The sequence below is a fragment of the Equus quagga genome, chromosome 9, assembly GCF_021613505.1.
Source record: "Equus quagga isolate Etosha38 chromosome 9, UCLA_HA_Equagga_1.0, whole genome shotgun sequence".
NCBI classification, from domain to species: domain Eukaryota; kingdom Metazoa; phylum Chordata; class Mammalia; order Perissodactyla; family Equidae; genus Equus; species Equus quagga.
In genome coordinates this window covers 3,078,930-3,106,502 of record NC_060275.1, presented here as the reverse complement: position 1 = coordinate 3,106,502, position 27,573 = coordinate 3,078,930, and the positions used below count along the sequence as shown (strand labels likewise).

At 41.4% G+C, this 27,573-nt stretch overlaps 1 protein-coding gene across 9 annotated transcripts in view; it reads left to right on the top strand.

Annotated features, from left to right (window-relative positions):
- Positions 1-27,573, top strand: part of ZNF236 (zinc finger protein 236) — a 114,627-nt gene that overhangs the window by 69,826 nt on the left and 17,228 nt on the right. For 6 of the 9 annotated variants that reach the window (XR_006890085.1, XR_006890090.1, XR_006890086.1 and 3 more), the window contains 12 exons: positions 588-689; positions 1,186-1,337; positions 2,960-3,063; positions 6,923-7,074; positions 8,762-8,974; positions 11,928-12,210; positions 14,606-14,709; positions 16,550-16,915; positions 17,645-17,790; positions 17,885-18,125; positions 18,544-18,723; positions 21,734-21,889. Coding sequence is in view for 2 of the 9 variants with exons in the window: in XM_046671364.1 (XP_046527320.1) it covers positions 588-689; positions 1,186-1,337; positions 2,960-3,063; positions 6,923-7,074; positions 8,762-8,974; positions 11,928-12,210; positions 14,606-14,709; positions 16,550-16,915; positions 17,645-17,790; positions 17,885-18,125; positions 18,544-18,723; positions 21,734-21,889 (2,199 nt within the window). In the remaining 7 variants the exon portion in view is untranslated. Of the gene's footprint in view, positions 1-587; positions 690-1,185; positions 1,338-2,959; positions 3,064-6,922; positions 7,075-8,761; positions 8,975-11,927; positions 12,211-14,605; positions 14,710-16,549; positions 16,916-17,644; positions 17,791-17,884; positions 18,126-18,543; positions 18,724-21,733; positions 21,890-26,820; positions 26,903-27,573 lie in introns of all 9 variants that reach the window. The other 3 variants (XM_046671365.1, XR_006890089.1, XR_006890091.1) reach the window with 3 other exon arrangements.

The window sequence follows — 27,573 nt, the reverse complement described above, 5'->3', positions numbered from 1 at the left end:
CTGCTCAGAACAGCATGCAATTGAAAACTTACAAATTGTTTATTTCTGGAATTTTCCATTAAATATTTTCAGACCACGGGCGACTGGTTGACTATGGGTAACTCAAACTGTGGAAAGCAAAACTGCGGATAAGGGGGGATGGCTGTCGTGGATATAGATCTGGCAGACGTTTCTTGTCTCATTTAGGCCCGCTAACAATTTGCTGGCCAATTTACTTTCTTTTTTAAGGATGTCCCAAAATGTATTTAGTCTATGAGCAGGATTTTGTACTTTTTATCCTCTGTGTTGCCTGGAACAATGTGCATCCAAAAGGTTTTAAATAGTTGTTACACGTAATTGCATTTAGAATGTTACTTTATAGAAGAATGTCTAAGTTTTAGGATAAACTGTGAAGAGATATACTGGAAGTACAAAGATAGTGCCTTAACCATATCTCATATCTATATAAATTGCCTTCCTACTCTCTTTTCAAAAATAAGGGGCTGATTTTTGAAAACTCACTGAAGTATCCTTTTGGACAGATTGGGAGATCTGAAATAACTTGCAGAGTTGTGAATTCCCCCTTCTTTTTGCGTTCTTGTCTTCAGATAGGTTCGTGGCTCCGCCCCACACTCTGCCAGGGCACATGGACCAGTTTGAAGAGCACGCTCCTCCGCAGCAGTCCTTCGAACCAGCTGGCTTGTCCCAGGGTCGGTGCTGGGTCTCGTGTGGGGTTTCCAATGAGCTGTACCTGGGTTGGGTTGAATTTTACAACAGCCTTAGGTGTCTTTTTTAAGGCCCGTCTGAAATTTATGGTTTCAAACCAAATAATGTTTTGCATGGATTTTGTGTGTGTGTGTATGTATACTATTTTGTGGTCTGCTCATCTTTTCTAGAAAGTGACTTTAACAATCATTCTACACTCAGTTTCTAGCCAAGAAAAGATGATTGAGTAGAAATTGGGACTTAGGGGTAACTGAGTGTTTATGGCTAGCCTGTAAGCCCACACTGTAAGGATATTGGCTCAGTGCAGTCTTCCCCCAGTTAGCAAATAATTTGAAAGCCCCTGATAAAAATTAATCCTGATTCTAATTCACAAAGTAGATATGGTCCTTTAAACATTTTTATTTATAAACCAACTTTTTTTGCCTTTTTTTATGTAACTTTAATATTTTTATAGGACTCATATTTCATAATTCATTTCAGGTTTTACAGTGACTGATACGTACAATCAGCAGACTCAGTTTCCACCTGTCCAGCAGTTACAAGATTCCAGTACACTAGAGTCTCAGGCCCTCTCCACAAGTTTCCACCAGCAGAACTTACTTCAGGTTCCCAACTCTGACGCGATGAACGTGGTGAGTATTTACAGAGGGAGCACGTGTCATTGTTTAGTAGAATCTGTTTTATTCTTCACTGTGATTGTTTAAAATTTGCTTAAGAGGGCATACTAACTTCTTATAACTTTAAGATTATTGCACCACCTGTGAAAACTTAGATGTTTAGCATATAGGGTTTTCTTTTCCCTTAAAACATTTTAATTTTACTTAAAGATTTCATTCTCATGATGTGGCTTTACTTTTTTGGCTAAAAGACAGGAAAGTCAGTACAGTGTTGTGTAATAACATCTGATGGATATTATGTTGGTTTAGTGACAAAACCTAAACATTTTTATTTGTGGAATCCTAAAAGAAATGTGTTAGAACAAAAATATAATGAATGCTGACATACCAAAAATAAATATTTAAATGCATCATTTAAAATTTTTGTCTCTTAGTCAAGCTGGGTACATTTAAGGTTTTGGTTGCTTTTTGGTTTTTCCATTTTTGGAAATTTTTTTTTGCTCAGGAAGATTTGCCCTGAGCTGACATCTCTTGCCAGTCTTCCTCTTTTTGCTTGAGGAAGATTGTCCCTGAGCTAACATCTGTGCCAGTCTTCTGTTTTGTATGTGGGTTGCCTCCACAGCATGGCTGCCAACCAGTGATGTAGGCCCACACCCGGATCAGAACCGGGCTGCTGAAGTGGAGCATGCCGGGCTTAACCACTAGACCACAGGGCTGGCCCCTGGAGATTTTTTAAAAGTGATGAAAATGATTGGCCAATCAATTGTTTTCTTTCTTTAAAAGCCACTCTTGGTAGCTTTCCCAAGTGGTCAGCCTGGACTCTCCAGAGAACACTTCAGAGCATTTTTTCCTGGCTCAGAAACTACATAATTGCCAGCAGATGCTGAATCTAGGTAGTGGAGAACATGCTGCTGAGTAGCTGACCCTCCCCTCCAGAGCCCCCTGAATAAAACTGCAGAGCCAGTTCACTGTAGCGGAGTAGGGCTCATCGGATCTGGTCACCGCAACCAGGCGAGCAAGCGGCCACACACAGGCAGGTCCTCCACCGTTGATGGTCTGTCCTGTGCCTGTTCCATACGGCCTGAAGGTCAGCTTCCCCTCTGTCCATTGAGCAGGGTGTTTTCTGGAGGGGTCAGAAATCATTGACCGGATCTGTGCTCAGTTCTTGCTGTGGGAGCCTTGGTCTCAACACCTGTGTCAGGAAGGTAGAGGGCAATGGGACTGCTCTCTGTGGTCGTACTACTGCTCCTGGGGATGGAGAACAGGCTCGCTTTCTCCCCCTGTGGTTTTGTGACAAGAAAAGAGACTCAATATTTTCAGAAAGTAGGACGATTATTCCATTTCAGTAAGAGTAGAGCGCATGAAAGAGTAATCTCTTACTAAGATATGTAAAAAAATGTGGGAAGATCAGTTTCATGCTCAAGCTTTATTAAAGGCAGTTAATAGAAAACTTTTTATTTAATAAAATTGGTGTAAATGATTTTTGTTATTAGTCTGGTCCAAATGATTGCAATGAACTGCTTGGGCTTTCTCCTTTTAAGTCTGCATTTATGAATGTTCTTATCCCTGGTTGTTCTTGAGTTGTTTGTATTCATTCATAGTCAAGTAGCCTGCTTTATACTTCTGTTACATTTTAGACGACTCGTTTGATTCAAGAGTCATCCCAAGAGGACCTGGACCTGCAGACTCAGCGTCCCCAGTTCCTAGAGGACAGTGAGGACCAGAGCCGGCGCTCTTACAGGTAGAGAGTGGCACAGACGCTTCACCTACTGCTGGCTTATAACCACGGCCTGCCAAGCTCGTGTCTTCACCATTCCAAGGGCTTTGCAGTTCAACTTTCTCAAAAACTCTATGAAATAGGTTCCGTTATCACCCCCTTTTAATAACTAAAGGATCTGAGACAAAAGAGATGAACTTGCTAAAATTTCCACAGCTCTTAAGTGACAGGCCGAGATTTGGATGCAGCAGCCTTTCTTTGGCCGGTACATTTAAACGACTCTGCTCTAGCTTCCTGTGCCCACCATAAGCCATTGTTATGTTTTCAGAGATGACTTAAATTATTAGTGCACCTTTTTGTCCAGGGCCCTTCATATGTGCTAGGGCACAACGTGATTGCAAAAACAGCTTTTTAAATTAATTTATCCCTTTCATACTTCATCTGTACATTCATTCAACAGTATGTCCTGAGCACCTTCAGTGCCCTGTACTGTTCTGGCTGCTTAGAATGTACTGGTGAGAAAACAAAGACCAGCCCCAGCTCCTGCTGGGACATCGACATGTACAGTGAATAAAGTGTGTTCTCATGCAGTTGAATATGAGTGTGTATGTAATAAAAAAAGTCAAAGGAGTATTGTTTTTATAGAAATAGTCTTGGCTTTATAATATTTTAATAATTTTATTATTTGCTTAAAATACTTTTTAAACTCTAATCATTTTTTCCAGAGTCATTTAGTAAAAAATGTACCTCATTACTTGATAGATACTCTTAAAAAATTAAGAGCTACCTTACCTCAAATGAGTGGTCTGAGATTAAGATTCTTGATATGGATAAGTTTTGCTAACATTACTAAGCACATAATTTTTTTTTTTGGTGAGGAAGATTCTCTCTGAGCTAATATCCATTGCTGACCTTCCTCTTTTTTTCCTTGAGGAGGATTAGCCCTGAGCTAACATCTGTGCCAGTCTTCCTCTATTTTGTATCTGGGACGCCTCCATGGCGTGGTTGATGACTCGTGTAGGTCTGCGCCCAGGATTCTGAAGCTCAGAACCACTCGGCCACAGGGCTGGCCCTGAGTACATAACTTTTGAGAGGCTAAGTAATTCCTTTATTTTGTTTTCATAAGATTTGTTTCTCATACAAGATCTTAAGTACCTTGAACCAGTATTCTTATATTTAGATTCTGTATCTTCAGAAGTGTATTATCCTGAGATCTTCATGAATTTGCAAATTCCAAAATATATTAGAGCAGTGGCTCTTAATTTGGGGGTCCGTGGATTTTTAGGGGATGTACATAGATGGGCTTCAGGATTTCTGTGACTCTTCTGATATTTTATTCACACTTTCATTTATTCACAAGTATTTTTTTGCTAGTGTTTAATTTGGGATTTTGCATTGGTGTTTTTAAGGGAGATTAATAGTGTCTTCCTATGATTCCTTGGTGACATGTGCCTGGGCCTTGCTGGACATCTAGCCTTGCATCATTCATTTATTCTTTCATTCAGCATTTATTAAGACCCTGTTATGTGTCGAGCGCTAGGGCTACATTAGTGAGCAAAACAGAAGAGAAGCGCTCAGTCCTCATGGAGTTTACATTCTAGTGGGAAAAGATAATAAAATAAATAAACAAACTGCACAGTAGATCCTTGTTGTTGTGGGCCCTGGAGAAATAAAGCAGGAACAGGCTGCTAAGGGCCATGTGGAGCTGCCAGAAGAGACGGTTGTTGCTGTGGTAAGAAGTAGTGTAAGTTCTGGGTCTATTTAGAAGGCAGAACCTACGGGATTTATTATAGGTAAAGATGTGAGAGAAAGAGAGGAGTTAAAGATGCCTACTAGGATTTTGACCTGAGCACTAGAAGGATGAAATTACTATCCCTGGGAAAGAGAAGACCCTCCGGGGAGCAGTTTTTCATATCAAGACCAAGACTTGGCTTTGTGTCATCGGGATTGATATTCAAGAAGAATTCGAGAAGAAACAGCACATAGGCGGTTCGTTATGCCAGATTGGCATTAAGGGGAGAGGTCCAGGCGGGAAGTACACATTTGGAAGTTACCAGTATGTAGACTAATATTTAAAGCCATGGGAGTGTTTGCCCATAAAAAAGAGAAGGGGCTCAAAGATTCACCCTTGGCCCCTCCACTTAGGGTGAGCAAGGTGAGATTGCACTAGCCATGAGAGAGAGTTGATGTGCACGGATAGTTCTTTAAGGAGAGGATATGTAGCTTTCACTGGAGTCTCAAGGAGCTCAGGGATCCTCCGCCAGGACCTTAAGAAACATGGAACCCCTAGCCTATAATTTTTTTATCTTATTTTTTTTGTCTTATGAGGATGACGAAAGTAGCGAAGAGTAAAGCCCCCTGGAGGTGTGATTCCTGGAAAAAGGCTCGCTCCAGATGAGCTTTTTCTGTGGATCCTGTCTCTGGGAGCTCAACGCGTGACCTAATGTCTTCTGAGGAATGCACTTCTGAAGTTGTGATGAGGAGTGATTGAGATGCTGTGCATACTCCGTGGCCTGATCGTTGTCCTACAGTGAGCCAGCCCTAAGTGTTAGCTCCTATAATTTAGGTCGCTCTTGGACACTTTGGAGGAATAAAAGTGGTTGGCAGAGCAGGCAGGTGTCGTCCATGGGGAGAGAGGAAGCGGTGTCTCACAGGCAGAGAAGGGTCCCATCTCTCTGTGGACACAGTGTGGTCCTTGAGGTGGGAAAGTGGCTGTGGCTGAGGCCGGGAGGTTGGCTGGGCCCGGTGGTGAAGCTCCTGCTTTCAGACCAGTCTCCAAAGGGTGGTTCTTTCCCCACAATTCTACCAATGTCGTTCTGTTGGTGGTGGTTGGTTTTAATTAATAGATGTGACTATTGTGAAAAGTTTGCTCCTTCCTAGAGAACCTTTCTCAGTAGATATCAAATGGTTTAGTGGTACTCAGTTCTGGCAATAGATCATTTTCTTCCGCTGACTTGTAGATAAGAATCAATCCTGATCTCATTTGCAGAATTATCTTTCTAAAGTCAGCTGATGAATACTGTTTGCTTGCTTTCTATTTTTAATAGATAACCTCACTAAACCACACTTCATATTAGAGTGAGATTTGCAAACGTCCTTACATTTAGCAGCCTTTAGTTTAGTCTGGACCTTAGACGAGTGTTAGTTGCGTCTATACGGTGCCTGGTCTTAGAGACTCTATGGTTTGGAATGCCACTAACTTCCTAGCACAGATTAAAACTTGGAAATGGAGAAAATAGGGAAGTATAGTGGAATTAACTTTCTAAATCTCTTTTTAGTTTTTAATAATATGTAAATAGAAATTTTGAGATTTATAATTATTTGCATCCATGAAGTAATTTTAATATATTCCATAATAACTGAGGGGACAATAATATTGCATATTTGTATATTATTCAAAATAGCTCGAGTAAAATCTGTTTTGTAAAGTATTTTATAAACCAAAAGTACATATGAGTTGGCATTTCCAAGTGTCTGGGCTCAGGAGTGATTCTGACCCTAAAACAATGGAAGATTTCACAGCATCTTAAGACTTAAAGAAAATAGCGTGTCATAAATTCCTTCCTGTTATGTTTAAAGAAAGGGTTCCTAATTAATCAAATATTGCGTCTCCTGGGGAATTACTGTAGGATTTACCAATTTTGAAATAATAAAATGTTTAAGACTACAAATACTCTGAGCAGAATTTGACCTAACAAATTATTATTTCTAATATTTTATAATTTTTTAAATATTGGAGAGCATGCCTAGTTTCTATGACGATTATGCCTGATTGTGTAATGATTGTTGGTGAAGATTGTTAGCTTTTCTTCCATTCTCAGCTGTAACATTTTAGTCACTTTGTGAGTTACTGTGGTCTGTGCTCTGTGTGTTGTGTTTACAGATGTGACTATTGCAACAAAGGCTTTAAGAAGTCCAGCCACTTGAAGCAGCACGTGCGGTCGCACACTGGGGAGAAGCCCTACAAGTGCAAGCTCTGTGGGCGCGGCTTCGTCTCCTCCGGGGTCCTCAAGTCCCACGAGAAGACACACACAGGTCATTGTCTGCCTTGCCCTGGAGATGATGTGGTTTTCAGTATGTTCAGGGAGTTGTGCAGCCATCACCACTATCTAATTCTAGAATATTTTCATCACACCCAAAAGAAATGTGTATCTATTAGCAGTCACTCCCCCTTTCACCTCAATGCCCCCAGCCCCGGACAACCACTGATCTACCTTCTGTCTCTGGATTTGCCTATTCTAGATAATTTCGTATAAATGGAATCATACGACATATGGCCTGTTGTTGCTGGCATCTTCCACTCAGCATATGTTCAAGCTTCATCCATGTTGTAGCATGTATCAGTACTGCATTCCTTTTTATAGCCAAATAACATTCCACTGTGTGGATAGACCACATTTTATTTATCCGTTCATCAGTCGTTGGACATTTGAGTTGTTTCCATTTTTTAGCTGTTAGGAATAATCCTGCTCTGAACATTTGTATGTAAGTTTTTGTGTAGATGTATGTTTTCATTTCTTTGTTTAGGAGTGGAATTGCTTGGTCATATGATAACTTTTCAAAGCTTTGAGTTTACCCAACTGTTTTCCAAAGTGGCTGCACCATTTTACTTGTCCCCCAGTGATGTAGGAGCATCCTGTCTTCATATTCTTGTCAATACTTCTTGTCCGTCTTCTTTGTTATGTCAATCCTTATGAATGTGAAGTGGTATCTAATCGTGGTTTTGATTTGCATTTCTCTAATGGCTAATAATGATGAACATCTTTTTGTGTGCTTATTGAGAAATGTCTCTTCTAATCCTATACTATTCATAAATTATAGTATTTGTATTCTTATTATTGGGTTGTAGAAGAGTTTTTAAATATATTCTTTATCAGATACAGGATTTCGCAATTAAATATATTTTACATATATTACTTACCTGTTTAATACATTCAATGTGTTTATGTAATATATTAATAATACTTCTGTTTAATATCAACATATATTCTATATAAGGTTTTATTTGAAAATAAAGGGGTACTGCTTAAAAACATACAAACAACACAAGGAAAGGTCAGTCTGTAAGTTGGTTGGGGAGTGGTCTTGATGGGCGCTGGCAAGATGGGCTGAGAGCACGCCACGTGGCACTTTGAAGGTCCTGTGCAGGAATCGCGTTACTTCCAGCCGAGGGAAGCCAGGACAGCCCTCACAAGGAGCAGAGCCTGGTCAGCTTTGCAGTTCGGAAAGTCATGGTGGCCACTCCGTGAAGAAAGACAGGGACCCTTCCTAGCTTGCCTCTGTGTTGTTAGTCCAGAGGACAGAGCCCTTCTGCTCAGATGTTACTTGAAAGTAAGCTGTATAGAGACACTGTAGGCTGTTCATTAGGGTCTAATCTAAGTCATTTGCTGTGGGAATGATGAAAAAACATGGATTTGAAGAAAAATTTCTGGGGTAGAATCCACAAACCTGTCGCCAGTTTAAATGTGAATGGCGATGGGGCAGAGGGAACTTGACCTTAGTTTAGGGAGATGCTTTGGAGGCCATAGTTTCACTAGCAAATGTAGTGGGACACGGTGTGTCAGTTCCATCCGAAAATAACTCAGCTCCTGCAGACAGGAGACCACAGCAAATAAAGGGTCTTTGATTTCATGGCCTATTGAGCATATCTGTGTTTGCTCTTGGCTACTTAACAATTTTAAGGTAATGAAATGTGGTTTTCTACCTTGTTCCTCTGTGACAGGAGTGAAGGCCTTCAGCTGCAGCATCTGCAACGCGTCCTTCACGACCAACGGCAGCCTCACTAGGCACATGGCCACACACATGAGCATGAAGCCTTACAAGTGTCCGTTTTGTGAGCAGGGCTTCCGGACCACGGTTCACTGTAAAAAGCACATGAAGAGGCACCAGACGGTCTCCTCCGCCGGGTCAGCGACTGCAGAGGCAGAAGGAGGAGGTACTGTTCGTTTGTTGGCTCAAGGTCTATTAACCAGATGCTAACTTGGAGATAAGTTAATATACAAATCACCTTTGAAATTAATTGTTTTCTGATTATGAAAGCAATACCTGCTCTTTGGGAAAAAAAAACGGAGAGGGATGCAAAGAGGAGAACTTGTAATCTCAGTAATCGCCACACACCAGAAAATCACCCACTGGAACCATGCAGGCTTCCTGCCACGCATGTACGTACGTGTGGGGAGAGATCTTACTTTCGTGACAGATAGGAAATCATGCTGTCTATGGTGTTATAGTCCACTTAATTTTCCCTCCACTGAGGTTTATCACAGAGGTATTTGATGTTGTTAAACACAGATGTACATCAGTTCGAACGACTGCATGGCACTCCATTGTACTTTATTACATAATTTCCTACCGATGGACATGTAGCTGTTAGCCAGTCTTTCACTATAATAGGAATAGCCAGCATTTATGGAGTACTTTAACCCTTGACAAACCCGTGCTTACCACTTACATTATCTCATTTAATTGACATAAAACACTGTACAGCTAATGAAACATTAGACAAGCTGATTTGCCCAAGTCTTATACCAAATAAATATAGTAATCCCAAGAGTATTATTTTGTGCTTATACATTTTGTATTTAGCAGGTGATTTCTTTTTAGCGAATCCTGCAAGTGAAATTACAGTGTTAAGAATGTGCACATTGTATATTTTGACACGTGATGCCAGTACACAGCATTTTAATTTTTTTCACCGGTGTCATTCTGTACACAGTGTGGGTTGTGCTCGTGTGAATGTCGTGGGGCCTGGACTGCTGTCTGTGCTGTGAATGGCACTGTGCATCCCACAGCACTGGTGCTCAGTTTTCTGTGGAGTGAATGTGATGAACGGGTGTGATCGTTCAGTTGATGTCCTCACGGTGGTCAGATATGGTGACGATACATTGGCTTCTCTCCCCGTTTGCTGTTCCTGCATCTGCTCTGTGTTCACCTGACCTCAAGGTCACAGTTGTCCCCAGTGTGCTGTGCCAAATGACAGCAGTGTAGCCTTCTCTTATATTTTGGGGAAGAAGTCTTTAAAGTGTGCCTAACCTGCCTTCAGATAACAAAAACTCTGACTTCTCCACAGCGAGGCAGCTGCTTTTTCTTCAGTAGATAATTCAGATTATTGATGTTTCTGACCTGTTATACTTAGTGAAATAGCTCACATTTTTCAATCTCATTGTCGTGATTTAGTAAAGTATAAAAAGAAAATAACTCTTTTCCTTACAATGAATTAAAAAATATAGGACATCCCAGTATTACTTCTAGAACCCTGTAGTTTGGAGGGTGTTAACTAATCTCCAGGTCTGATCGTGTGCTCCTTCCCATCAGTTAGTAGGGTATCTGATGCCCTTAAATCAGTGCCGTGAGGATGGATTTGGGGCTCTTGTTACAGCTTCACCACACTGCTGTGTATGTATTTAGATACACCTTTATGTACTTTGGTGTTTTCTTATTTTGGATCCTCGAGGGGAAAAAACTTCATATGAACTCTTGTCTATAGATGAAAAGTCACTTGTTAAAATTGTTTCCTTTTACCCAAGTCTAGAGTCTTGTAATAGAGATTTAATTCCTTCACATTTATTGTGACAAGTAGACCTATTTGGGCTAACACTGCCACGTTATTTTATGTCTTCTCCTTACTGGGCCACATTTTACTACTTTTTCTTCTTTTGATGACTTTTGCTATATTGATTGTGTTCTTGGTTACCTTAAAATTTTTACCGTAATTATCTCCATGTTTCTATATCATTGCTGGTGAGGCCACCATCTATAACCGGCTGCCCCCAAATCTTTCCAGAATTTACTGTCGTAATGTGGAATTTTAGTTCATTTTCTTTTCTTTTTCTGGAATCTTACTAAATGACTGTATCCTCCATGGTTCACCTTCTCTCACCTCCCTTCTCAGCCCTCTCTTTCTCTCTTTCCCTCCCTCCCTGCCCTCTCACTCATCTTTTTTCCCTTTATTCTCAGAGAATCATCCAGTTAGTTTTATAATTCACTAATTTGGTTTTAGCCACTGTCCATTTTGCTATTTTGTGTTTCTGTTCAGTTTTTAAAAATTTTTTTAGGGGCCAGCCCCATGGCCGAGTGGTTAAGTTCTCGCCCTCTGCTTCGGCGGCCTAGGGTTTGACTGGTTCGGATCCTGGGTGTGGACATGGCACCGCTCATCAAGCCATGCTGAGGCGGCATCCCACATGCCACAACTAGAAGGACCCACAACTGAAAATACACAACTATGTATTGGGGGGCTTTGAGGAGAAAAACAAAAAATAAAAAAGATTTTTTTAGCCATCTGTGCAATAATGACCTGCTCCCAGACAAACTTTTTTCTCTCTGTGGTAGATTTTAATAGCCACTTATTCTTGTTTTTTGTCAATGTAAATATATCTTTATATTTCAATGAGAGAATATCTAAACATACATATTTAAAAAATTTTTTTCTTTCATTAAATCTCTTTAATTGGGGGCTATTTGCTAATTTGTCAATTTGGTCTCTTTTTGGGCTGTTGATTTTATTTATCTGATGATGATTCCTCTTTTGCCCATATTAATGAACAAAACATCCATGTTTATGAGTCCCAGTGACTTGTGTGGACACTGAGTTTCACAGCCCACTGCCGGGCTGACAGCAAAGGCTAGAAGTCGGTCTTTAGTCTTAGCATCTCTAATGTCGGTGTTTGCTTTCCTGCAGCATGCTCGTCACTGTGCTGTTTTCCTTCTGGGGATCCTGCCTAGCTTCTCGATAGAACGGTGGTGGTAAAAAGCTCTTTATCATCTCAAATAGAGCTTTCTTGAGTCATTAATTTTTAACCTTACAAACTGGTTTAGTTTTAATTTACTTGTTCTGTGAAAACGTAGTTTTTTTTGTTAGGATTTGATCCTTTTTCCTATATTTCGTTTAGATATGTGTATGGAAGAAGAGGAAGACAGTTCTGAAAGGAGTGTGTCTAGGAAGGCTCGTCCCGAGGTCATCACTTTCACAGAGGAGGAGACGGCACAGTTAGCTAAAATTCGGCCTCAGGAAAGCGCTACTGTCTCCGAGCAGGTGCTCGTGCAGTCGGCTGCGGAGAAGGACCGCATCAGCGAGATGAAGGACAGGCAGGCGGAGCTCGAGGCCGAGCCCAAGTACGCCAACTGCTGCTCCTACTGTCCCAAGAGTTTTAAAAAGCCCAGCGACTTAGTAAGGTAAGGCCAGGGGCCTGGAACAGTGCTCTGTGCGCTCCTCGGGCCATCTCGTGCAGGGAGCCGGTCAGTTTCCACACTTGGTGCCACTGACGTGGCTGCTTACTTTCCTGAGTTGTGGTTTTAAGCCAGTATAACTTCTGAGGCTTCCTTTTAATCTCATTCAGAATGTTAAATACAAATTTGTTTTCTCCGTGGATTGCTTGTGCTTATTTCTGTATAATTGTGGTAGTATTAAAAAAAAATCGAAGATTAATTATTCATTGAGAAAGACATGGTGCCAAACTTTTAGGGATGTCGTCCTATCCTACAGCGTGCTGGTCTGCATAAGGAGCGAGGGCACAGCACGTAGCAAGTTAGAGAGTAAGAGGAGAGGTCTCCAAGAAGGTGCGATGAAGGCAGGCAGGCCGGATAGCAGTGATTGACAGGAGATCCAGCCAAGCAGATGTGCAGATAGGAGCCAGGACACGGCAAATGAGAGAAGGGCTCCAGGGACCTTCAGACAGGAAAAGAAGACGCAAGTATAACATTCTCTTAATATATCTGAAGAGTTGCTATATTCAATCAGGGGACACCTATTTTTTCCTTTCAGAGATAGAACTAATGGGCGAAAGGTATAGGGGACGTAGAAGGAAGAAGTGTCAGGATGTTAAGATGGACAATAATAGAGCAGGCTGCTTCCGGAAGCCGGACGGTGCCTCTGTACTCCACAGAGCGCTCCACGTGAGGTGGAGGCAACGTGGGAAGAGTGGCTTGTCGTTGAGTAGCTGCTAGGTTGGGAGTGCTCATCTAGTGAGTGCAGAAGGGGCTGCGGGCGTTCTCTTTCTACCCCCGTAGTGAGAGGGGTCGTGAGGTGGGTGAGTGCGGTTAGAGGAAGCCCAGATGGGGCTTGATGGCATGGGCCCCAAGGTGTCACCGCGCTCTCTCTGTAGGCTGGGAGGAAGGGTCTCACAGGTCAACAGAGTGATCTGACGTGGGCGATGAGACAGGAGAACGTTAGACCAAGGAGAGGGTCAGGGAGTTATGATGAAAGAGCTTGGGTGCTTCATAGGTGGGAGTCCAGCCTGGCAAGCGATCGGGTGGCCACCAGGAACTAATGAGCCAGCTGGTCGGGAGAGTTGGGGTCACCGGCGGGAGGCAGACATGGGAACCGTGGATGAGAATGTGTGCCAGGCAGGGGCACCCGTGTGGAGGTGTTGGAGACAGCCCTGTGGGGATCCACACACCGCTTTAGAGGACTGCAAGGCTGTGGGCGTGTGGGTGGTGCTGACGAGCAGCCAGTAAGGACAGGAGATGAAGGAGGCAAGAAGCCACAACACCATCAGTGTGCTAATGAAGCCTGCATCGCAAAATGAAAAGGAGAGGCGGCACTTATACCAAAAAACAAGAAGTGCGGTACAGCCTGACAGCTGATTTATCTTCTCCCTGTTCTATTTTTCATTTAAAAATCATTTAGGGTTCAGCCTCCCCTGTTACATACTGGGCAAAAATCATGGTAAAGCAAAACAAAAGAAAACCAGCACAGGAGGCTGTTGAGTGACAAATGTTCCTGCTCCCAGGGATCACCACTATTGTCAGTTCCTTATGTGCATTTTTCAGACATGCCCACGCATATATAAACATTAAGTTCTGAAATTTTGTTTTTTGTTTAATTTTTACATATCATTGAGTACTGGATGTCTGTCTTTATCAGCATCTGCAAACCTATTTCATTCTTTTAAATGGTGACGCGGTGTTCTGCTGCATGGGCATACCAGAATTTATTTTAGCAGACCCCTCTATGAACATTTAGTTTTCAGTGTTTAGTTACCAGTCACCACCACAGTGGTGTGCTCTTTGGTGCATCTGGGTGAGCGTCAGGGGTCAGTGCTGACAGACAACACCCGTTGGCCTCCAGGTGGGCTGTGCTGTTTAAGTCCGTCAGTCTGAGTGCCTGTTCCCAGACCACCAGCCAGCAGCGGGCCGTCATCAGGCTGTCGGGGAGGACAGCGCCTGGTCATTTTAATTTGCTCTTGTTACATCCTGAGTACGGGTGAACACTTTTTCATGTGGTGTTTGGCTGTGTGCGTTTCTCCTTCTCTGAGCTGCCTGTGCACTGCCCATTTTTCTGCTGTGATGTTTCTTGTCTTATGGCTGATTTGTAAGAACTCTGTGGTTTTTAAGAAAGTTAGCCCTGTTTTCATTGGTCTTGCAGAATTTTTGTTGTCTTTTGGATTTGTTTTATGGTCTTTTTTGTAAAGAGTGAAGCTTTAAAGTTTTATTTGGTCAGATTTATTCAGTACGTAGTAACATCATTTGTATTTATATGGATAGTTATAAATTTAAAATCATGAAGTTTTTTGTAAATGTGTCTAGAATTAAAAAGAAAAACACTTAATTGTAAATGCTTTCTGTTTAGACACGTTCGAATCCATACTGGAGAAAAGCCATATAAATGTGATGAATGTGGGAAGAGTTTTACTGTTAAATCTACTCTCGACTGCCACGTGAAGACTCACACAGGTGAGAACGGAGACCTGTGTCACTGGGAGATGCCTCACCATCGCTTTTTGTATTTGTTTGCACCTATATGTTTTGCACATATAAATAGTGTCAAAATTATAGAAGCTTAAAAATCAGGAACCGTGAAGAAATGGATGTAGAAGACTTTTGATCCCTGTCATGGGGGAAATGATCTTTATAACACTAAGGAAAAGGAGCTAGATCTCAAATGTCGAGTTATGTCACCTTGTATGCTCAGTGAGACTTAACTACCTTTGTTAAAAAGATTACCTCTCAGTCTCATTGAGGCCAAAGAGATTCAGTTTGTTGAGGTTTTGTAAAAACTGGGCACTTAGCAAATCTGATTACAGTTGTCAGATAACAATTCTTTTTATGTGGGGGGAAAAATCTTATAAAGGAAAAAAATTGATATACAATTTCCATGGCCGTTTTCTTTTCTTCATCTCATTTGAGGAGCTGAAGGTGAATTGTCCTAGTCCAGGTATATGAAGCCTTTGCTTCCTGACTCTGCGCTGTGTGTCCGAGTGGTTAAGAGGGCAGACTCTGCCCTCTGGTGGGCTGGACTCTGTACTCCACCTGTAAGCCATTGCTCTGAGCCCCCGGTTCCTCGTGTGGAAAACGGGGCTTAGGAAGACGGTGCACAGTAACTCTCAGAGAATGTTAGAGTTGTTGTTACAATTTGTAGGATTATGATTATCAGACTCATTCATATTCTTAATTTTTGATTATGAGCAGAATTAACCAAGAGTATGTAAATGGAATTTCACACATTTATGATTCTTTTCTGATATTTGGAATTCTAGTATTTGGAATTAAATAAAAAGATACACAAACTCATTCAGTATGCCTCTTCTCTGGGCGGTGTTTCCATTGTTTCATTAGCTTCCGTGTGTTTGTCCCTCTTGTGTAGACTGTGAACTGCTGAGGATCAGGAGGGACCAGCTCACCTGTCTTTGCGTCCCTGGGTTGAGTGTGCTGACTCTCACATGGCAGGTCCTGGCGATGTCCGTGATGACTCGTGCACACTGGGTTTCAGTGTCAGCTCCCATACTTAAGGAATAGAAAGAAAAGTCTGTGAAAAATACGTTTTATGGTCTCATTCTTCATTCTGACGTCATCAGGTGATTTCTGAGGTCCCTGAGCAGTGTTAGGATAAGAGACCTCACGAATCCTGGAGTGAGTCCCAGGTGCCTGTCTCTGGTATAAATCAGTATTGGTTTCCTGGAACAGGAGAGGGAAACAGAAAACCAGGACGTTTTTTTCCTCCCAGAGCCTCTCCAGAGCAGGGTCGGTGCTCGTGGCAGGGCACTCAGGCCTGCCTTCTTGGCCTTTGTTAGCTCTGTACCTGTTAAAAGAACTAGTGTCCCAGGAGCAGGGCGCATGATGCTAGATGTGTGGCTCTGCGAGCCCAGAGCTCCTTCTCCAAGGTGGATTATACCAGTGCTGGTGTCTTGCTGTTTCCTTTGTGGAAAAGAAAATAAAGTGATGAGTCGCTAACATGGCCTTTGTAAAGTCAGAGCCACAGTGATGCCTAGCTGAGCTAAAGCACCGTAACCTTAACTTCCCACAGGGTTCGTGATGCAGTGGGTTAGAGACACTGTAACATCAAAGTGTTGTGAAGATACTACATTCAAATTGTGAACAATGTACTTAACTTACTTTTAAGTTTCTACAGCATCTCTCTCTCATATCCGTGACTTCCTATGGGAGAAAGGGACTCTTTGCAGCACTGGGGTGCGTGGATTCAGCACATTCACACCCACACTGGCTGTTTGACTGGGTGCATGTGAATGTAATGCAGTGGTCGGCTCCTGTTGACTCTTGGCTGTCCTTTTCACAGGTCAGAAACTCTTCAGTTGTCATGTCTGCAGCAACGCCTTTTCTACAAAGGGAAGTCTGAAAGTCCACATGCGTTTGCATACGGGAGCAAAGCCTTTCAAATGTCCCCATTGTGAATTACGTTTCCGGACATCTGGGCGAAGGAAGACTCACATGCAGTTTCACTATAAACCAGACCCAAAGAAAGCCAGGAAACCTGTGACCCGAAGTTCATCAGAAGGGCTGCAGCCCGTCAACCTCCTCAATCCGTCCTCCTCTGACCCTAATGTGTTTATCATGAACAACTCTGTTCTCGCAGGACAGTTTGATCAGAACTTGCTTCAACAAGGACTGGTGGGCCAGGCTGTCCTTCCGGCCTCTATGTCAGGTAAGTACCGAGTCTGGTGAACAGGGGGTGGCACAGTAAGTGCACTAACAGATGTCACTTTTCTTGCTGCCAGTAATGAAGAAACGTTACTGTCAGCAACAGAACACTGCCCTTCCTTGAAATTTCCCGAATGTGGCAGCTGGAAATTTCATCTTTAGCCAGTTACCCTCCCATTTCCCATTCTTTCTTCCATCACATCTCCTTTTTAATACTTTAGTACTGTGTTTAGCTTTTTATTTTTACTGGGTTTAAACTTGTTTGTTTCTAGCATTCTCACAAATTTGATAATGAGACGTGTGATTTCTAACTACTCATTAACATTGTTTTTAATAAACTGGAGTTACTCAGTGGCCGTTGGGGTGGTGCAGTGCTTGAGAAGTATTAAATTTTAGCCACTTGGGTTTTTTATGTACTTACAGATAAATATAGCAAATGTTAATAGCTATTAGCATCTTCTGTGGCTTTCTTTCTGTGTATGTGTCCTATGGTGTGATTAAAGCCTAATAAAAGACAGTCACTAGTTGTTTTGTTAAATCTTGGTTTGATCAGTGTCGTCTCTTTGAGCCTAGTTTCCTGTTACATTTAAAATGGATGATATGATTATCTATTTCACAGGGTTTGTTTTCTGATGATAAGTTAGGTAATGTGTGTGTGTGGTGTGGAGTAAGCGTCAGTGCTTGTTGATTAGATCACATTGCTACACGGTCACTCCTGTTCCTTTCTCTGCAGCAGGTGGTGACTGGACAGTGTCTTTGACCGACGGAAGCCTGGCCACCCTGGAAGGCATCCAGTTACAGCTGGCTGCTAACTTGGTTGGGTCAAATGTTCAAATTTCTGGAATTGATGCCTCTAGCATTAATAACATCACATTACAGGTATGATACCTGCCGTGGTTTTCTGTGCTTTAACGTGGTCTAAATCACACGTAAGTGTGAAATTTTCATTACAAATGTCTATGTTGCTTTTCAGATCGACCCAAGCATCTTGCAGCAAACGCTACAGCAGAGCAATTTGCTTGCTCAGCAGCTGACAGGGGAGCCTGGCTTGGCCGCACAAAGCAGTTCTCTTCAGACGCCAGACAGTACGGTCCCAGCCAGTGTGGTCATCCAGCCCATCTCAGGCCTGTCCTTACAGCCCACGGTGACATCTGCCAATTTGACCATAGGCCCACTGTCTGAGCAGGATTCCGTGTTGACCACTAGCAGCAGTGGTAGGAGCCATTCGCTTTTGTCGATTTTGACAGCTGGCATTTCAGCTTCTTGCTTGTAGTCACATATTTGATTTTAGGACACTGTGCTGCCATTTCTGTCTCATTGTAAAGCTCACCAAATAAATCAAATGTCCTATGGGTAAAGTAAGCTTTTCTTATGATAAATGATGTTTATTCAATATATGTGCATAGATCACTACATTCATATAATTACTTTTGTCCTGTTGGCTTCCTGTTCCATCATAAGGCTTTCTTATGTTTTGAGAGGAAGGAATTAAAGATGGCTTATATTTTATTTTGAATCTTTCTCCTTTTGAAATAAATCTCACTAAAATATTTTTAATATAAAAAAGGAGAAAATTATTATTTTTTAAGCCCAGCTTTGTTTTGTTTTGTTTTGTTTTGTAATGATGACCAGGGACTCAAGACCTCTCTCAAGTGATGACGTCACAAGGCCTGGTGTCCACCTCCAGTGGCCCCCACGAGATCACACTGACCATTAACAACTCAAGTCTGAGCCAGGTCTTGGCTCAGGCTGCTGGACCCACTGCCGCATCATCCTCGGGGTCTCCGCAGGAAATCACCCTGACTATCTCTGGTTAGTCGTTTAAAATTTTAAACATCCTTTCACCTGCAGTTGAAGTGTATCTTCTTTGTATTATTTTCCTGTAACACTGAGCTTTGCATAAAGCCAGTGCTCAATAAGTGTGTGTAATTTATGTGAGAAATTCAAGTTTCGTGAAAATAATGTTACAATTCAAATCTAATACCAGAAATTGAAAATGGTAGTTTCCTGTGTCACTTCCAGTTTGAGTCAGTTATTTTTGTCACCTTTTTTTTTTTTTAGCAAAGAGCAGAAAACCATAGCTTCGTAGTTCTTACTCATGTTCCATTAGACTGAAAGAATGTAATTGGTATAAACCCTGTATGGTAGGACGTTGTAGATACCTGCTCTCCTGATCTTTTCAGAATTCTCCTCAGATTATATAGAAAAATATTAAATGTAGTAGAACACTGAAAAGTAGGTGAAAGTGTAGAAACTACCCTTTGTCAGTGTGGGGCACTTGAAATTGGTAAATTAATCCTGCACATAATTCACCAAGCTGACTCATTCCCTGTTCCAGGGCTGTGATATTCACGATCAGGTTCTTCTTATATATCATTAATGCTCACAGCATTTTTTTTTTTTGAGGAAGATTAGCCCTGAGCTAACATCTGCGGCCAATCCTCCTCTTTTTGCTGAGGAAGACTGGCCCTGAGCTAATATCCGTGGCCATCTTCCTCTGCTTTCTATGTGGGACACCTACCACAGCATGGCTTGCCAAGCGGTGCCATATCCGCACCCGCCATCCGAACCGGCAAACCCCGGGCCGCCGAAGCGGAATGTGCAAACTTAACTGCTGCGCCACCAGGCCGGCCTCTCTCACAGCGTTTTTTGATCTGACTTACCCTGGAACATATTTTACAGGTGTGCTTTGCCAACGTGATTCTTCGCTATGAACTCTTCAAGTTAACTAAAAGTCATTTTTAAGATTAGCAACAATTTTTATGACCCTTATTATGCACCAGGCACTATTTTCGTGACTTACAAATATTATTAATTCGTTTAATATTAATTCATTTAAGCCTCATAACAACCTCATGAGGCTGTTGTTAAAAATAAGAAAAACGTTTTTCTGGGAGTCAAAATAACCTCCCTGGAGATACAGTGTGATGGTGGAAGCGTCCACATTTTCCCTTAAAACACTAGGAATGATGGTGGAAATGTGAGAAATTTGAGGAACTATTCTTAGGTAGAACTTTGCTTTTGAATGACTTGCAGTGATTTTTAGATGCTATTAGACGGCAAAAATTAACTTTGAATTTTATATAATTCAGGAACCTTCCTCCTTTCATTATATATAACTGAATTTTAAGGTTGGAAATATAGAAGAGTTATTTTAAGAAAGCTATTTTGTTGATCAAATTAACTTTTTTTGAGTAACCTTTGATATATGAGGCATGGTGCTAATCCTGTACAAAACACACATAATTATGAAGAGTCTCACTTAGAGTTCAGACAATGTGTTATTCAGTTTGTGGATTGTGCTTCTATTTCTCCTATGTTTTTGTGTCATTGATGATTTCGTTATTTTATTGCTTATTAGTGTATTCAAAAGAGTAGGTGAAGATAACTAATTTTTTAAAAAATTTAGATTAAAAGGTTTGTCATAGGGGAGATCTTTAAATCAGTCGATGAAATAAGGTTTGCCCAAACTTTGGGCTTAAAATTTCTTATTTTCTCTGTGCTTCGTTACACGTAATGAGAATGGGCCATAGTGACTCCTAAGTCAACGTTTCCTTATCCCATTCTGAAAAGCCTGAAAGTGGAAAAACTTTTAATTTATGATCCCTTATTAAAAGCATCTGGATATTCTATAGAAATTTTCGGTTATTTTGTAGGATGTTCTCTTTTCCATTAATGCATAGAGTTATAAATGCTTGTGAATGCTAGAATGCAAATATCCCTTCAGTTAAGTTTTGCAGACTTTTAGCAATTCATAAGTCTTTGGGGGAGAAAGGTAAACATGAGTAAAAGGCAAGGATAGTTCTCAGCCCCCCAAGTGACGTGTACATAAACAGTGACAGTCCTCTTACCTGATGTTCTCAGTCCAGTTATTAGTAAAAAGCTACGTCAAACAGAAAAAAAGTGATAGCTAATACCCCGAACTTCATCCGCAGATCTTTTCAGCAGGGGTCTGCTCTGCGGATAAGAGTTGTGTGTTTTTTTGTTTTGCCCATGTCCACGCCCACCGTGCGTAACTTCAGTTACTATTTCTGTTTGTTTAGAGAGGCATGAGGATGTCAGGAATTAAAAAGCAGAGTGCAGCATCCTTTTGACTTTTGATGCTTTTCCCCTCCAGTTTTGTATAGTTGTCTTGTTATGCCTAACTTGACAGCAGAGTCTTTAAAAGTAACCTGTCCTTGTCAAATCTTTCCAAAGCAGTTTGGTTTTCATGGAAACATCAACAGGTTTTCATATTCATCTGTTTCCATACTGTCTGATTATGTTATATAATTACAGTAGTCCGTGACGCTGGCGTGAGCAGGTTTTGAACTAAAAGCCAGCGTCTCTCGGTGAGAAAATGTCCCAGGCGTGTTTCAATGTGTATCTAAGTGTCCAGAGGGCGTGACGCAGCGAGCCCTCCTCCAGGAAAGCGCAGCATCTGCGCTTCAGCAGGCCACCTCGGTTGGGACCAGGCATGGCGGGTTCTCGTCTCCTGTGATGTCCCTTTCATCCACACCTGGTGGTCCACCACTCTCGGAAATATTTTCGGTTCAGTTTAAGTTTTATTTAAAAAGGTGTGTAATTTTAAGTGCCTAAGTACTGAGTTAAAGTAGAGCTCTCAAGAAGCACTTAAAAATACTTCACAGCTTAAAAATGTGTGAACAAATACTCTCACTTACAGAAATGTGTTTCATGGCTTATTTTCATTTTTTTTCTGTAAATATTACTAAAAATGAAGTAGCTTTCATTTTTAATAGGATGTTAATATGTGTTTAACACATTTGCCAGAATGTGAATTACCATGTTACTTTCAGATATCACAATATTAATTTCTATTTAGGTCAAGATCTTATTCAACACAATTCTAATGGAAGTAGTGAACTAAATGGAAGCATAAGATTGTCAGCACCTGCAATCAATAATCAGTCTACAGGTGCCACCTTAACAATCAGCAATGATCAACTTCTCTCTCAGAGTGCAACATTGAGCTCCTCAGGTATGCAGCTACTGAGTTAGCCACAGAAGACACCATAAGATGCCGTAGCTAAAGGGCTGCGCTCCAGTCACTGGAAGGAAGCAAGCCCTCATTAGCATGACAAACGTTCTATCCTGTGCAAGAGAAGTCATAAGGAGAGGTGGCTTATGTGTAATTCTTGGACACAGAATTCTCTCTCGAGTTTGTCAGCTAACTAATGATCCTACCTTTCAACGAATAAAAGTAAATAATCTGGGGCCAGCCTGGTCGCACAGTGGTTAAGTGCGCACATTCTGCTTCAGTGGCCCGGGGTTTACTGGTTTGGATCCCGGGTGCAGACATGGCACTGCTTGGCAAGCCATGCTGTGGTAGGTGTCCCACATATAAAGTAGAGGAAGATGGGCACACATGTTAGCTCAGGGCTGATCTTCCTCAAAAAAACAAAAAGTACATAATCTTATTCAACTATACAAGGCGTTATGTATTTATGCGGGGGAGCATTTTGATGACTCCATTACAAAGCTGTCCCCTGATTACCTATGCTGGAAGTTTCTCCAGCTCATTACTTTGTGCCCTGCAGTGTGAATTTTCTGGCCAGCTGACAGTAGGATAACAAAGTTAAAAGAAGGCATATTTCTAAGGTTTTGAAGTATAGACTTTTATAAAAAATAAAAATAAGCTCAATTAAAATAAAACTAAATGAGCTCCAGTAAAATAAATCACAGCTTCATATGTAACTGTTAACTGTTCCGGATGACATGCTTATCCAGTCTTCTTCACCTTGTAGAGATTTCAGTAATTTCTTAGCCCTCTTATATTCCACCTATGTATATCATTTTTTGAGAAAAAAATTAATAATCTTTAGATATTTTTGTACCCACAGCTAGACTTTTTTCATGCTTGATTGAAATGCTTTCTTATCCAGTAAATCATTTATTCAATAGAAGATTGTAGTATGTACTATGTGGTAGGAATTTTGCTAAATCTGGGAGTGTAAAACTGAGCAAGGCAGACATGGTTGGATCCTAGAAGCTATAGAATGCAGACATTTACTGAAGAATCCGTAAGTCAATGTAAAATTACAATAGTGACCACATAAAATGGAGAGAGAACAGTTCCGAGAGAGCAGGTCTCGGGGAATTTGTCCCAGTGGGGGTGGCTTCTCTGGAGAGGGCCGGCCGAGCCGAGAATGGAGCTCTGGCAGTGTGAGCGCTCCTCCTGAGGCAGCAGCACAGTGTGTGTGGCCTGGGCTGCCTTGCTGAGCTGAAGAAGGTTGTGAGCTGAGGCAAGGCGGCACAGCGTAAGATTGGCGGAGATCCAAGGAGGGCATGGGCCATTCAGGACCTTGGAGGAGCTTTTGACACCCTTCTCAGTTCCTGAAGGGTAAACCAAGGCCCCAGTGGTTAAGAACTCTCTCACTTACATCCTGAGGGATCAAGGCAGATCCAGAATCTGGACTCTGACCAGTGATTGTTTCCACTGGACTTTTGCTCTCGGTGTCTTGCTGTATCTACTTCATCTTACTCTGTTCTTCCTTATCAATTTGCTTGATTAATTTTGGGGCTCTAAAAAGCTATCATAGAACTCAATTCTCATTAATTTGAAATAAGGGAGGCTTTTTGTTTGTTCTGTTTTCAATTGAGGGGAACTTTGTGTTCTAAGCTAGGACTCTCAGGCTATAGTATCGTCTGTGGTAGTGAGACATCTGCGTGTGTCTTGTGCTGTTGAAGTGACAGCAAACTTTTCTCTACTGACTTTCTGAAAGTCAGAGTTTGTATCCTTTTTTTTTTTTTTTAAACCAAGTGTGTTCTTGCTTATCATCTCTAGAATTCTGATCACAGGCTGTGAGTTTGTCATCCTTCCCACTCTGCATGGTGCACGAGTGGCATGAAGATGTATTTCTTGTATCTGGGCCACCAGAGTGGTTGTCACGCTCTGGTGCGGGTCTCTGTTCTGGAGTTTTAGGAATCCAGGCTCTCCCCAGCCTGCTTCACTGAGGAATAGACCGGCCACCAGTGGTAGAATCTTGTGTCTTCCTGGAAGCTCTGCTTCACATCTTTAGAGAGTCTTTGGCAAATTGATGGAAAGATGAGTATTAGATGTTTTAATTTAAGTGGGGTGGGTTTTTGTGCTACTTGGTAATTGGAATGTTTGCTGGTGCAGTAGGTTACTTAATTTAAAACTGGGGATGTTCTGATCAGAATGGAGAGAGTGGATGGAAGGGGAACACGTAAACCCTCCCTGAGGGCTCTGTTTGGCTACCAGTGTTTCTTTAAACTACGGTATCTGGTTAGTCAGACATCAAGTGTTTTCCCTTATAGATCCGCCTTCAGGGGTACATGCAGGTGAAGGGTTTTTCAGGGCAGTATGGCTGATGGCAGAACTGAAAGAGAGAATTTGTCTCTCTCTCTTTTTGATGCTGCTTTAGCTTAATGTGGTGCCTTATTTAAAAAAATTTTTTTCAAGGGATTTGGTGATAATTGTAAAATAAAAGATGAGCTTGTAATTAAAGAGCATTTGTTTAGTAACACAATATCAGCTCTTATAAATACAGGATTAATTTTATATGAGGAGATCAGTTGTATTATGTTCTCACATACCTTTGGTGTCTTTGAATAATCCTGGCCATAGGAAGAGATTTTTCCTACATTGAACCAACCAATCCTTGATATTGAGCACATGTTTTTGGAGATGTTTGCATATTCCATTGGTACTGGTCATGATTAAATAGTTGATCCCATCTATGTAGTATTGGTGAAGAGACTACCTCTTAATGGGCAATATCTATCTTAGAGTCAAAGTCAGTCCCAGAGCAAGCTTCAGGGAACACCAGTAAGAAGTGAAATTAAAATGACTTTGTTTGAGATTAAACAGACCTCTTCTAAGATAAACACTAAAATACAGACCCTCCGTGTTACCATAGAAAGCTTCTGTTGCCAGACCTTTATATCTGAGCATAATGAATATGCATGTGGTTTCTGTTATTTTTTAGTTCTCTGTGTGAACAAGATTTAATTAAGGCTTATCAGCCTCTGGGACAACTCTGGCTGTTTGCCTCTTAATTGGAGGAAGTGTGTTACCTTTTAGGGATTTACAAATAAATTAGCCAAAATTTCACATACAAGATAAAAAGTGCATGCTTTTGTTCAGATGTGTGATGTGGGGGTTGAAGTCCATTTTGAAGTCAGATCCTAAGATCTATGACAAGATTTGACACAAGTAGTTTTCCTAGAAAGTAGTCAAATATGATGTAAGTACCCTTTCAGAGGCAGAAAGTGTTGTTAATAGAGGCTTGAAATTTAGCACAGCTTTGTAAGGAATTTTTCTCAAATTGGTATTATCTTTTTGTTCTCAACCCACTTTTAAGATAATTTTGATGAATAAATCGAGTTGTGCTTTCAGTGAAAGAAAACACCACTTCTTTGTTTACTAGTTTGTAGTAAGGTTGTTTTAGCCTTTGTCTCTTCTAGATTTAAATACAAACAATTACTTATTTCCCAACAGCTCAGAAATTTTAACATTTCTTATCTGTGGGTGCATTTTAAAATTAAGGAGGACGTTCTCCCCACTCTCTCCTCAGGAAGCAATGGCCAGACTACCGCACCCTTCCTGTTCCTGCCGCCTCCCACCTCCGTCTCTAACATTTTTGTTAACTTCAAGAAAAAGCTGATCTCTCATCTTTTAAACTACTTAGGAAACCTTCCAAAATTATAATTAAGTTTTCTTGGAAGCTATGAAAACTTATCCCAACAAAGATTGAAGACAGTGCTGGGGTTGATGAACATACAGAATTTTATTAATCCTTTAAAGATTACTTTTTTGAGTTAGAGTCATAAAATGAACGGAGATTGCTGTGCTGTGTCCTCGGGGAATAGTGGTTTCAGAGAAGCTAAAGTGGAAACTGCAAGTGAGGGTCTGCAGTCTTGCTTAAGTAATGAATCTTAATTTTCATGTTGAGTATTTAATTTGATTTTAAACCTGTGGCTTCTAGAGCTTTAAACAAATATTTTTATATAATTAAGAGCTATATGTTGAGCAAATGTAATTATAGCTTTTAATTAGTTATTTAATTACAGCTTAAGAAAATTTCAGTTTTTTCCTACTTTAATCACATGTTCTTTTCAACTATATTGAGGATAGTTCACTTGAACTGGTATCATCCTCTTTGTGGAAAGTCTCTTGAATTAAGAATGTTATTAAAGGTTCATGCGCCATACTGTTTGAGTTGAAATAGGAACTCTGGCTTCGCCTGAAGTTGTTTAGTCTTTTCACTGAGATTTGTGTCAGGATTCACTTTAGTTACATGAACACCCAGGCTTCTGTTTTCTTTAGATTTCTTGTGATGCACAGTCCTGGAACCTTTTACATTAATAATCATCAAAGTCAGAAATGTTTTACTGGTGGGAAGGGGGAGAAGATCCTTGTTCCCTTATTTCAGGAGTTCGGCTGAGGTGTGAAGTCTTGCCGTCCAAGTAGCCATGGACCCCATGAGCTTTTGGCTTCGCTCTTTGTGGATGTGGTCCCGGTGAGCCTTAGACCACCGTGCTTCTCTCAGCTGGGTGTTTTGACGGCCCACCCTGTCGTCTCCTCACTGGTTTTGATGGACCAGCGATTCATGTAGCTGGTCATCGCCATGTTCTTCCAGGTTCTTCTTTCTAATCTTTGTCCACTTACGTTAAAATCATGCCTGCATGCTAGTTTGCAAGAGTAAGGATGTGTGGAGGTGATGTCAGGAGAATGAATCGAGGCTGACCAGTGTACTGATAACTGGAGTGCTTAGAGATGCACCCTCCACAAATCCACACTCCTCCTGCTGTCCTGGCGTGTTTTAGGAGTCCACTCTGCAGATGCTAGGCGAGGTGGGAGGGATCTCACGAGCTTGTCTGTGGAGCCCCGGTGGCTGCTTCAGAGCAGAGACTCCTAGCCTCCTAATGGTTATACTGCTTTTGAAGGTTCCAGGTCTGTGCAGCACAGTGTGGGACTCCAAGAGTGTGCATCTGTGGAGGCATTGTGTTTGGAGGACTCCAGTTACAAGTAAGTGACCTGGTCTCCCGTTGGCCCCTGACTCGAGCACAGGCTCCGGACTGATGTGACCCCCGTCTCAGCAGAGTCTTGACAGGAGCCTCGTTTTGTTTTGTTTTTAAACCTAATTAGGAAATAGGGTTTTCAGCTTCTGCTTTAGTTATCATCTTGGTATCTCTAGCACCTAGCACAGTGGCTGACACAAATGGATGATGAATCATGTTTGTTAGATGAATGGAAGGATTGTGAGAGTGTGTGTGTGTATTTGTGTACTTGCATGTGCATGTGTGTTATACTTACAAGTAGAAACTTAAAAAATGGTTTTTGTTGGTGCGCACCACAGGACTTTGATAATCCCGTGCTAAGCCCATCTCATTTGCCCGTAGGGTGCATGAGTTTCTGTTCTGTAGAAGAAGAGGTCTTTCTTTGCCTGATTCTCTCCCAGATATCTCCTTTTCTCTTATCATTGGCTACAAGGGGAAAATATATAAAGTTTTGTTGTCTTAGCCAAAGAAAATTAAGATGTCATGCAGGATAAATTACTATTTACAGGATTGCATGAGGTTTATTTTGATTCCCTGTATTTCAGAATGAGTAGACGTAAAGGCTGGTGGAAGTGCGAATGTCGTGGACGTAGTCACATTGTAGCTTTGGACTGTTCATTGCTCAGTGTATCACACCTG